The sequence below is a fragment of the Pagrus pagrus genome (assembly GCF_965226575.1).
Source record: "Pagrus pagrus genome assembly, chromosome: 6".
In the NCBI taxonomy this organism is placed as follows: Eukaryota; Metazoa; Chordata; class Actinopteri; order Spariformes; family Sparidae; genus Pagrus; species Pagrus pagrus.
Window position 1 is genome coordinate 20,435,498 of NC_140190.1, and position 13,058 is coordinate 20,448,555.

Consider the following 13,058-nt stretch of genomic DNA (forward strand, 5'->3'; position numbering starts at 1 on the left):
GAATCTCTGACTCCCGCCTGAGCCGGAACCAGAGGACTGCCCTGATAACACACACACAACATCTCCTCCTATCACTAGTTAACCTTGACCAGCTAACCAACCACACATAAACACTCACACCCTTCTAGCCTTTGACTGACTCGCACGTTTTGTGGAATGAGACCACAATTCCACCCAGTAACCTCTGGTGTGAACTTAATTGTGTATACTCTGGTATTGAGTTTCGGACCATGCCTGGGTCCCGTAGCACTCAAAGAGAAACAGACGCTGTGAACTTGACAATGAGTGTGTGTGAGAGAGGGAGATAGAGTTAAAGAGAGAGAGAGGGAGCGAGAGACATGGACCACCCAACGGCTGCAAAGAAAAACAAAGCTGGGTGGAGAGAAAAGTCAGCTTCGATCACATTGGAGGTAGGACAGTTGGAAGTTGTTGTGTGTTAGCAGTTCGACAAGGGTGAAAAAGGCAGCAAGAAAAAGAAAGTGAAGCCCTGAAAAAGTGATTTAATCTTGGAGTAGGTTTTTAGTAGCATTTATCTCAAAGCCAAAATGCCAAATTGGCTATTTTGTTTAGATAAAATCTCTTGTTTAAGATTCAAATGAACTTGTAATTATTCTTTATTGAGTAAATTTGTCTTTTTTTGTTTTAGTATGGTTGAAAATTTGCCAGCTTTGTGATAATTTGCTGTGTTATCAAGGGAATGGAGGTACATGTGCAGTGGTTTTCAATATTCAACTTTGAACACTGCTGTTTTTCATTTTCCACATTTATCCTACATTCACATAATTCAGAGCTCAGGATTGCTTACTTAGTGACAGAAAAAGTAAATCAAACTAGCTCTTTAATTCAGAGTCTCTAACAAAGAAGCTGGGTATCTCATCTCAAACTCCAGTTTTATGCTTTGAAATAAAATGAACATTGATTCTCAAACAATCAACACAAGACAGATATTAACAGGTAACTTAAGGTGTTTTTCTTACTCCAACATTGTATACTCCATGCAGAACAATTACACTGCTTAATGTGGCAGAATCAGTATTCTTAGTTTTATAAATAAGAGCCACTGGACTGAAGGTTTCAAGAAGCAGGCTTATTGCCGGCTTTGAATCTCTAAATCAATCTCAAAGAAGTTTAAATGATTAACACTCTCACCACTGTTCAGAAGAACCACTCATGTGCCCTTGATCTGGGTGTTTAACCTCTTATTGTATGAATCTAAAGCATAAAGGATGCTCAGTAGACTCTTCATTGGATTAACAAAGGCAAAGACACCAAAGCAAATGTAATATGTATGTAATGTAATATAAAGTGCTCTCTTTTTTACATTTATTTCAGCAGCATCTTACATTACAAAGCTCATTCATTATCTTTATTATGTAAGTCCAGATGGCAGGTTTTCTACAATTTGAAATACAAAAGACGTTAAATTCAACTAAATTAAAGTAACTTATTTAAAGGAAGATGTGGTGATGTGAGATGTGGTTCTAATGCTGGCCACCAGGGGGACAGGGATATGCAGAGTCTGATCAGGGAGTTGGAGGCTTCAATTCATTTCAGCGAAGAGGCAGTCAGTCAAGCAGTGGTGAGTATATGTGAGGAGATGTGAGAGGGGGAGGGAGAAAAGGACCTCTGCTAAGCCCTGTAAGTAGTTTTGTTTTACATATAGGGATCATTTTGGGGAACACTAGTAATTTGGAAAACAAAAATCAATAGAATTTAAAATATTTAACAATATAAAATTGAAATGAAAGCATCAATAATTCTTCAAGACTTTGATATCCTGTTCCTGCCAAATCAACATTGTGTTGCAGGAAATTGAGTTACACTCAAGTATTGAGAAGTGTATGATTACATTACATTTTTATTAATTCTTTTTTACTGACTACATTTTTTGTGTGGCTACAAGACCTTTATTTGGTAAAAAAAAAGGTTCATCAAGTTTCATTATGTCTTTACTTCGGTATTAATAGATGGGAATCACAAGTATTTCTTACAAGCTCTAGAATCAACGTTTAATCAAACTGAATAAGATCAAACTGAAGTGCACTAACTGACCTGCTTCTGTTGAACGTGATCGCTCAGCCCCCGACTTCAGTCTGTTTTTGTCCTGAGGTCAGAGATCAAATGCTGCCGTTGACCCCCTGAACTGCCCTGTTACCCAAAGCTCAAAGTCCCGCTGGAGTGACTGATACACCCTGCTGTGTGTGTATGTGTGTGAGGAGTCAGTTACCTTTCTATGCTGATGAGTGTCTTTGGAGGTTTGGCTCAAGGGGTTTTCTAGTCTCTCTGGAACACAAGGAATGGACAGCTGACCTGAAGACAGACATACACACAGACAGAGATAAAGACACATGCAAACAGTCAGGTCTGCTAATGGTGTTCAGCTCCACCGAAAAGTAACTGAATACACACATTCACACACACAAGGACACGTGCTTGGAGCAAGTAAGTGAGCATGGGTATCTTAAAGTCATTTAAAATGAATAACAACATATTAAAGTTTTATTGTTTACATATTTTAAGTGAATAGGACATGCCAGATCTTTATGCTTATTTTGCAAACCAAATTTCACCCTGAAAAATCCTTACACAATATTATGGGTGTGATTTTTCTATTTCACATTTGTACTGATTAATTATGCAGACACCATCCAAGATTAACATTCAATAATGGCTGAAAATGGCCTTACTGGTTCATCTGCATGTGCTGCATGCCCCAACAAACACATATGCAATGAAATAAGAGTATGTATACATTGCAAATATTATTTTGTGATTTCAGAATCATCACCTAGAAATGGACCACCCTGTATCACTACAATGTTTTTTTTACTACCCAGGAAGTGGACTAGGGAAGGCCTAGTTTTAGCAATTTCATGACTGTGTCTCAGGATCCATGAAGCTTACTGTTCAGTAACTCAAAATATGAACAATCCCACCAAGAATTGTTTGTGTAGTTGCCAGTTAGTCCAAATTGTACAAATGGAGCAAATGTCTTTAAATAACTGACAAAACAAAAGGTATTTAAGTGTACATGTGAGCCATGATTGAACAAAGTTAAACATAATAAAAATGATCCAAGGATTTCTAACCTCTATGTGAACTGTAAGACTCACTGATCTGAACCAATTATAGAAGGAAACAAGACAGAATTACAAAGGATGGCCCAAAGGTGGAGGATTATATATCGGAGCCAATTAAAGCAGAATACGAAGAAGCCAAGACAAGCGTGGCTAACAATACCATATTCATCAACTTTCATCAAGTCATTCTTAATTTCTATATATATATATAAGTATATATACACATATGTCGTGTTTCTGTGGTTTTATCACAAGGAACAGGTATTATTTAACAATAAGCTGTTGTCATGATGATGTGGCTGCAAAGAAATGACAAACTCAGCATTAGAATGAGATCATGACCACGTAAATTTGTTAAAAAATAGTTTTTTTATAAGCAATAACTTAAAGAGATTAAACATTTGACTGTAGAATGTCCTGATCTGTTTTACAATGCTTGGTAATGTCCTGTTTGATTTCGTTGGTTTTATCCAACCAGGGAAATCATCCACTAGAGCAACACCAGACCTACATAAACTGGTTAATGATTTAGGAACTATGCTAAATTTGGGCTATTTTTACATGTCATGGTGGAGAAACTTGGTCTTTACATTATTCATGTCCCCAGCAGTCTAACAATCTGTATGTTAAACCTGAAAGTTACATACATAGATATATGGACACAATCTCAGTAGGTATATCATTGTCATGAACCCATCCGCCCCATCTGTCTGTCTCCCTGCCTGTCTCTCTCCTCTCGTTCAGGGCCTGTCATGACTGCTCTCCAACAGGCCTCCTGTGTCTGGATTAATCTCCCTGGTTGACTGCTGATCTGAAGGTGGGTCGGCCACCATCCACCAACACCAAAACCAATTTCACCGTGTCACTGCAAGACACCCCCGCCCACCATTCCCCATCGTCACCCACACATGCACACACATTGCAAAATATCTTCATCTGTCTCTGTCTCATCTACATGGACGAGGGCAGGAGGGTGGGTGACTAGTCCGAAGGAGAAAGGTCAGTGCATTGAAGGAGTTCATCATTCTGAGGTGTCAGAGTCATTCTTTAGGAGAGCAGATGACGGGGAGAGGAAGGAGGAGAGGATGGGAGGCAGGGAGTAACAGAGAAAAAGAGAGGGGGTCTGTTTTATATTTGTCTGGTTATTGGGTAACAGCCAAAAGTTCATCATGGCCTGCGGAGCTAGCTGGCATCCACTGTGTGCAAATCAATCATGATACTGTTTGTGTTTCACCATCACATGTTGTCTTTGATTGTATCTTAATTATGAGCAACCTACACACACACATACACATCTTGCTGAAGCTACAAATGGTCATTTGGTGGCTAAAAACACAACAGAGGGTTTGTTGAAACACAAGAAGCTGGTAGTCTCACACAAATACACACACATTCAGTCATTCCGAAATGATCATACAATAGATCCACCACACTCGCTGGCGTCTGGCATGAGGTAAACAGCTTTTAATAGCATCAAACTCGCTGCAGTTTGTTTGGGACCATCTGTCCAGTCTATTGTGTTTCTCTGTTGTGGCTCTTTGGAAGCCCATTGGGTGACAGCTGATGTATGGGCTCTTACAAAGTCCCCAGCCAGGCCCTCGGGATCCTGCCACAATGCTTTCTCCCCATCTACGATCTATTTCTTCCTCTTTTGCTCCTGTTTTGTCTTATTATTTTCCTGGTCTCTTTTCTGCTTCACAGTGTTTTTTTTAGATCTCAGTGGTGCTGTCTGCATCTTCCAGGGGTGTTCTGTCAATTTATTATGGGTAGGAGTAGGAGTGAAGGAACAAGAAATTGTGTGCATACGTGTGCATCTGTGCTGAAGGTAGGGTCCCAAAGGTAGTGCTTGTGCTTTTGGAAGCACACTTGACAAGCTTGTTAATATTTTTAAACATTTTCTTTCTTGAGAGTTGTGTTGGTTTGACCTTTTCACCTCAGTACAGTCAGGTATTTCAGCATTAGAGAAAAGGCATATTAATCAATTTCTCCACTAGCTTGTGGTTCTAAATGAAATGACTCCATACAAATGAAGCCATAGCTGTATTTTCATCGCATTTCAAGTATTTTTATCCATATTCTCACATTAGAAACCGTTCAGGGAAATGGAAATTGTTTGAGGTGGCTTTTATCTATTAATTAACATTAATAGTTTATGCTATTAATTTCAGATGGAAACATCTTTTCCCCATAATGTGACATAGCAAATATATAACTTTCATGACTGATCAGCTGTTTCTGCTCCACGAGAAGAAGAAGAGGATGTTTGAAGTAGCCGTTTAAAGATGTACAGATGGCCAAGGCTTTTTACTTCTACTTCTTCTTCTGGGTTATTGTTTGACAACAACTAGTTTTGTTTGTGGTTGCGAACTTCTTCTACTCTGTTCATTACAGCTATGTGTAATGTTACCTTTACAGCCAACGTCTGATAATACTACTAGCCTAATTATTTGCTCCACCAATAGACTGAGGTGTGCCTAATCCACATTTTTGTGTAATTTCTTGCGACATTTCAAAAGTTTGTGCTTGACAATTAAATGAAAACACAGCAATTGTATAAGATGGTTGCTGAAATACTACTGTATTGTGATTTCATCCAGTGTCTCTTTTGAACAAATACAATTTAACTGAATTTTAAAGGCATGGCAAGATACAGCAAGTCTTTAAACTGTCTCTAGGAAGATAAGACAGAAGATCTTGCATTAAATTTGTGAGAATTGTCTGCATTACAAATGTGGGAAAGTTGTATCCAGGAGTTCAAAAGTGTTGACCATTAATTCAAAGGTTAATTCAGGACAGACATTACACACTGAGTGCAATGTAGGACAAGTAGAACTTAATTTGAAGGTATCTTCTACAATACCTTTAATGGTCTACAGTACATCATGCACCCTTGTATGCAAACACTTCTTGAGAAGCATCAACAAATGTGTCTGCCCGATTCACAATTTTCTATGGTTTATAGAAAAAACATGAGTGAGAATTTTATGGGGTTCTTTTAGAGGTTGAGGAGTACACTAAAGTTGAGGGGTGGGGTGGACGCTGGGTTCAGGAAGTTTTCACTCCTTTCTTCCCATGGTGCCCCTGGCCTCTCCAACTTCCAGTCAAAGGCTGAAGGAAGCCAGATGCAGGCAGGATAATCACCACCTAATAAGAGGCTATATTGAAAGCAGGCCGGTGCCCGTACACTAAAAAGCTTGAAAGGTGTGTGTGCACACATACACATGTATGCACATGGGTAGTTGAATACATATGCACACACATAGTTGGGCAGGTGTAATTATGGTGCACGATGACACACTTTAAAAAGAAGCATATCACTCACATTCTGCACACGTGTGGACACGTGTGTGTACAGAAAACAACACACTCATACACATATGTAAACACACAGACAGCCACACCAGATCCAGATCATTTCCCCTCTTCTGACTTTAGTTCTCTACCACCCTCATAGAAAAATGTTAGCATATGGAAAAAGATACCAATAATTTCAAGATATACCAATTATCAATTTAGGAAATGACAGAACAGGATCCCCTATGATTTTGTATATGGTTGGTGTCTGTTTTGGTGTGACCCTATGAAAGAATGAGAATAAGCATAGAAACTGAAGTCCTATCCACACTCTAAAAAGTGACAGAATTTTACTGAACCTTGGGGGTTTTCTTGGTCCTCATTAAGTATAAAACGTAGATTTTTTGCTTCCTTTGTATCCTGGAGCAACTTCTGATAGAGTCTAGAGAGTATGTTGGCAGTGCTAAAACAAAATAACAGCTGAAGGAATGTTCTACCCACCAATCTTACATTTCAGCAGAGAAAATGGCTCAACATCAACCAGTGTTGGTGGACTGCAGCCCAGATGAAATCAGTTCCATTTATAAAATGTGGCACTACTGTGGTCTATTAAAACAATGAACATATCTTTTTATGTGTAATTGCATGTTTTTTGGACACAAACACTAAGAGGCTGTGTAATAATTACCATCATGAGTGCAACATTTTGCATGTTTTTTTTGATTTACCAGTGAATTCACAAACACTGACTATATAAATGAGTACAGAATACAGAGTGCTGCTCTTAACTCTAAACATTGTAAGACTGTCAAAACTGATTAATGTAGACAGTTGTACTGGCCTTGTATTGGTAGCCATTCACTTGGTGATGCAAGAGTACCTTCTATGTGTTGTATTTAACCACTATTAGACTGTGTAGCAGCTGCGGGCAATAGTGTTGGAAAAACACTTGCTGTACTTCTTAAGTTTTCAATATTGTTTTACTTTGCATATTAAAATGTGGCACTCCAATAGTCTGCAGACTTTCTTTGGCCTCTCTTGTATGATAAAATGTTATTTCATTTGCACATTTCTTGAATTTTATTCCTTTCTTTCTCATATCCCTGGTCTGCTTCTATCTTCTGCAATACCTCTTTCCCCTCTCTTTTCTCTCTGTACTCTCCTATGGGTTTTTGACCGGTGTGGGTTTTGCAGGGTAGAGTGGGGTATCACTTCGATAAATAACTATTATTTTTAGTAATTTCTCTCTCTGCAGAAACATGTGAAAAGCAACTAAAAGAGGTGTTGAGATTGTAAAAATTAGTCTTATTTTATTATATATTCATACCCTTATGATGTTTGTGTACAATTCTGTTTTTCAATTATCAAATTGATAATTGAAAAACAGAATCAGAATGATCACTGCCTTAAATTTTAAAAGAAAAGCTGCAGAAACCCTCCTCTAAACACAAGAATACACTGTATGAATCTCGATAACAAAATGTGCATTTACACATACGAAACCCCCTACTGTAACATACAAAGAATGTCCCTTTCTCCAAATATATATCCATAAACCATCCATTCTCTCACACACACTCACACACAACACAACCATTAGTCCAAACGTACACATCCCCCCTGTGGCACAGCACACCCAGTGTCCTGGTCTTACACCATCAGCAGCATCAAAAGGAGAATCTATATTCTCCCCTCTGCCTTTTTTCATTTGAGTAACTATGAGGAGCAGCAGCGGCAGCTGCAGCCTCTCTTGCTGCTCGTGCTCAGCCAGGGGAAGGCAGTAGGTTTAGCAGGCGAGGCAGATTTATGGCGGTGGAGGTGACCTCTGGGGCCGTAACACGGTGATGGGTGAGTGGCTCTCAACAGTAAGCTACTGGCACTTGACAAAGTGCCCGAAGCAGAATGAATTTACTTCTCTTTTCCTCAATCATCAAGCAGCCACTGCCCTGACCCCCATCCTGACTGCTATAACAAGATCTCCCATCTCACAAGGGCCTGAAAAATTTACTGTCACATCTACTTTTCAATGAGCTCAAGTGAGCACTTCTTTCACCTTCAGCGGAGCAGGTGCTGGTGTGGAGGAGGGCTAACCTGCCCCAGTGTGTGTTTGTGTGTGTGTTCTATGTGGTGTGCATGTGTGTGTGTGTGTGTGTGTGTGTAAGAGAGAGAGTGAGGGAGAGACAGATTTGTGCACACATGCACACATGTGCGCAAGTCTAATGACTTGCCCCCTCACTTACCCAGGCTGATTGTATTACACTCACATACCCTCATAATCACACACACTCACAAGCTTTAATACATTATTTCAAACACACAATATCACAGAAAGTGAAAAAGACCATACAGCATGGTAAACTTTATGTTTGCACACAAACACACACATAGTACAACAACCTCATACCCTCTCTGACACTCTCTCACACACATCAGGAGAGAATGGGGTTGCCAGCAGGGACACAAAGGGCACTGCTATATGGATGTCAGTAGACACCTCTACCGTTTATATTAGAAGTCAATCTACCTTATCACATCCCTTATACACATATACACACACACTGGCACACACACCAGGCATTATGAAGTCTATGTGTTTGCCAGCTTTCATCAGCATGATGGCAGTAGAGTTGGACTTAATGATCCTGATATTTTTTTTATATGCAGACGATAAATCTCGCTGCACACACATTCAGATTTCACCTTTCTTGCACTCTGGTTGTTGAGGTGAAATCACAGTGGCTGTGATAGAGGGTAAACATGACCAGACTAAAGATATACATTAGTATTTCAAATACATTAATAGTGTTTGCAATTGTGTTTCGTAATAAAAACAAATAACATATGTTCCCTTAATTAAATCAAACTGCATTTTTGGTCATTTCTTAAATAAGATAAGCCTCCAGTCAAATTCTATATATAGATTTTTCAAACACTGCATCAACTCCACCATCTCTGCTGTGCGTTTAATGTCATGTCAATGACCTCTTGTCACTGGAGTAAGCACCAACAAGCATGAAGATACTTTAGCTTACATTTATTTCAACTTCAGGAAAGTAGAGATAGTTCTGGATATCTCCAGATATATGACCATTAAAGATAAGACCAAGTTTGAAAATCATTGACAAAAATGACAGAGGTACTTTCTTAGCATACAGCCCCATGAGAAATCCGGAATGTAATGTAATTTGGTCTGTGCATTTTAAATTCCTTTGCCACTTAAAAACATAGTCATAGTTGACATTTAATCTTGTTGATTGTCTCAGCAGAGAAGGCTCCATTTGTTTAAATGGTGACTGCATCAAATTGTCGATATATATTATAGTTACAGAGCCAATCAATACATTGTATATTACACAAAGGAAGTTGGTTAAGCCAACATTTCATTTTGTCAACTTCACTCTTTAAAATGCCATAACTAATTCAACCTCTTTCCTTTTATGAGCCGCTCTTTTGCCCACCCTCACCCACTGAGATAATGTTATCATGATGAGCCAATAAAAATCAATGATTAAACATGTGTAATTTTCCAGAGACGATGTATTAAAATTTATTGTCTCTCTCTCTAGCCAGCCATCACATCAGCCCTGGAGCGGCAGACACTCTAGAGCAGGTTACAACTGAAAATAAAGAAGGGCATTAAAAGCTATTCAATAAGCCACTGTAAAATTGATCAGGTTATAAAAGCTGCTATCTGCCAGCTCTCCTAGCCCTCCCACCCACTCCAAACAGGGAAATGTGGCTGCGGAGAGCATGGAAGGAGTGATGGAGAATATGTAAAAAAAGACAAAAAGAGAGTGTAAAAGGGAAATGAAACGGGAAGACAGAGAATGAATTGATCAGCTGAAGCTAGGAGAGAAGTGACAGAGAAATGGGAAAAGTGAGATAGTGAGGGGAGTTACAAAGAGTTTAGCTGTGTTTGATGATGCTGATATATCACTCACAGTATAATCACATACATAGCAATTAAACAGTGTGACTTGAAATGGTATACTAACAAACTGCAACTCCCCAGTCACTATATAAGACATTCTGCATTACACACCCACACCCCACAACATACAGTAATATTTCCTCTTATCTCTCTCCAGTTTACTTTTCTTACTAAATCCTTTTGGTTCTGAGTCACTTGCAAGTTGCCTGAGTCAGGCATGTAAAGTGATATTTTGCTGGCTGTCTGAGCTGGTAATCCACTAGAAAAAATTAAATGCTGTCAGTGGAATGTTCATAGCCCAACTACTGTACATCTGGATTGCTACACCCAGCAAGACTCAAATGTCTGGCACTGAAATTGATTTCTTTACTGCCTGTGTTAAAACATAGTGCCAGGCCGTTATTGGCCAATTGTGCCAGTTTACAGCCAACTTGTGGCAATGAAGTCAAAGGAGAAAGTTAATCTCAAAAGAAACAATTTTCATCTCATCAGCCCCTCCCACCAAATGTTTTTTAATCTTACTTTTTTACTGTGGAACAACTGAGGTGAGACTTCAAGTCACTGAGAAAGAAAGATGAGCATACTGTCCCACCAACTTCAATAAGTGAAGAAAACTCTCCAAAAATGGGGAGCATACTGCACAACAACCCCTGGAGATTTATGGTTTGATAATCTATATGGACAGTATGCCACTTGGGCCTTTCTATTGCCATCTTACAAAAAAAAAAGGAAATTGAAAAAAAAAAAAAAAGAATTACAAGAAATAAGAAAATTCCAATGGCAAATAGCAGTGCTGTCGGCTGAATCAGTGGCAGTGGCTTGGCAAACTGCGTTTTTCTTTTAACTTTCAATTCTCCTAAGCATCCGTGCTTCACAGCCCCTTGGGCTATTGCCTTTCTCAATCTGTCCCTGGAGAGGCAGGAGTTATGGTCCCTGTCGATTGAGGAGAAAGGGATGTTATTCCCCTGTCACCTCCTGGTCGCGCCGCCATCCTCCCTGCCCTGATCTACGGCCGACTCCCCCCCTTACCCCCTTCCTCTTCCCCACTTTGCTTCGTCGTAAGCTGCCAGCTATGTCGTTGCCATGGGCTGTTGAAATGAGAACGATGGAAAAATGTTCTGGGGGGGAGGGGGGTGGAGGTGCTGATATTGGTTTAGAGGTGCTGTTGGCAGCTGCACGATGGTAGTAGTGGTGAATGTTTTAGTATTGTGTTAAGATACTTGCAGAAAAAAGGTGTGTATGTGTGTGTGCTCATGTGTATGAAAATATACAGTAAATACATGCAGAATAAGGAAAGAACAACTATTTAGCAAAATCTGTGACTTAGGCTGCTGCATTTTTCCATTTAAATGTTGTTGTGCAGCTTTACACAATGCATATTTATTAAGATAGCGCATAGTATCCCTTCTTTGCTGCAGAGAGGGGTGATGACGTGGGGTGGGGGGAGTGAAACAGTTTGTCCCAGGGGAGGTGACCTACTCCAGGGCACATGCAGGTCCTTGAGTGACAACCTTGATAGGGGAGCAGTGACAGGGTTAAACATGAAAGGCAGTTAGCTGGCGATTGTGTGTGATCAAAGGTGTGGTGGTTGCTACCTCTGTGTCACAGTGGTCCCTGTAGGCTTGGTTTCATGTTGGGCTGCTGATTGCTACAATTCTTCAATTATGTCGTACATTTATTATTTTTAAAAGCCCTATGGGTTGATTTCTTCTTGTTTGCTTTCAATTTCATAACTCTGTCATCTTTGATTTCAGAGGGAAAATCTTTTTGAATCTTTGAAAGTTCTGGACATTTTGTGCTTATTTAGATACTCCAATAGCTAAGGGGAGTACAATAAAACAGGCAGACAATGATGGATGTAGGATTTAGTCCTACACCTTGTACAGATTCTAGTGGCTCAAGATGGGAACCATTGCACCATTAAAAAGCTCGCCATTGACTTGTTGAAATTTATCTAGACAAGTTAGTGTGCATATTTAAATAAGCTGTATTTCTGTGCGGGTTTCATTTGTGGTTTCTAAGAAGCTCTTAAAGAGAAAATGTGTCCTGGTTCTGTTTTCTGGTTTAGTTGAGGAACTATATAGATTAAAAAAAAGTGCAGGCCCCCTTAAACCAAAGACACCACCAATGAACATCAGCAGTGCACCTGACACACGCAGAACAGAGAACTCAGAGAGTCCCATTTCCATCCTGGCCGGCACTCTTTTAGGTGCTACTGCACCTTAGGCAAATCCAGAGTTTGTGAGGGTCTTTCTGGGTGAAGGAATAAATAAATAAGCAGATAAATAGATGAATAACCCAGAGGAATGGGAGCCCATGCGGCTTGGCCATCCATCATATATCCTATTACCACGCACTCAGCGGCACCTGCAGTATGTATAATGCAGTCAACCTCTGTAAGCAGATACAAATTCAACCCTTTTCCTCCTCAATTTGTTATATCTGACAACGCCACAGCTTGTGCCGTGTTGTTTCTTTGAATTATGAATAGATTCCCTTCACCAGACTTTCGCTTGTGCGTGATAGCGTGGCGTTGTTATGCAGAACAGCTGTGGAAAACAAATGCGAGAGGCCTGGTACGCTTTGTAGCGGTTGGGCGAATATGCATAAACAGTTGCATTTAAAGCCACTTAAGAACAACCAAATGGGCTCAATATTTCATCTTTGGATTTGTTTCATTGGGTGTGATGAATTAGAAATGCCAGAATGTACTGCGAGAGCATAGAATGCAGTTGTTTCAGTGTTTCAAATGA

The 13,058-nt window shown here is 39.7% G+C and overlaps 1 protein-coding gene across 3 annotated transcripts in view; it reads right to left on the reverse strand.

Annotated features, from left to right (window-relative positions):
- LOC311258790 (adhesion G protein-coupled receptor D2) overlaps window positions 1-13,058 on the reverse strand; it is a 97,011-nt gene that overhangs the window by 20,654 nt on the left and 63,299 nt on the right. For all 3 annotated transcript variants that reach the window (XM_084355380.1, XM_084355381.1, XM_084355379.1), the window contains one exon: window positions 2,228-2,310. In XM_084355380.1, coding sequence (XP_084211506.1) covers window positions 2,228-2,310 — 83 coding nt within the window. The remainder of the gene's footprint in view (window positions 1-2,227; window positions 2,311-13,058) is intronic.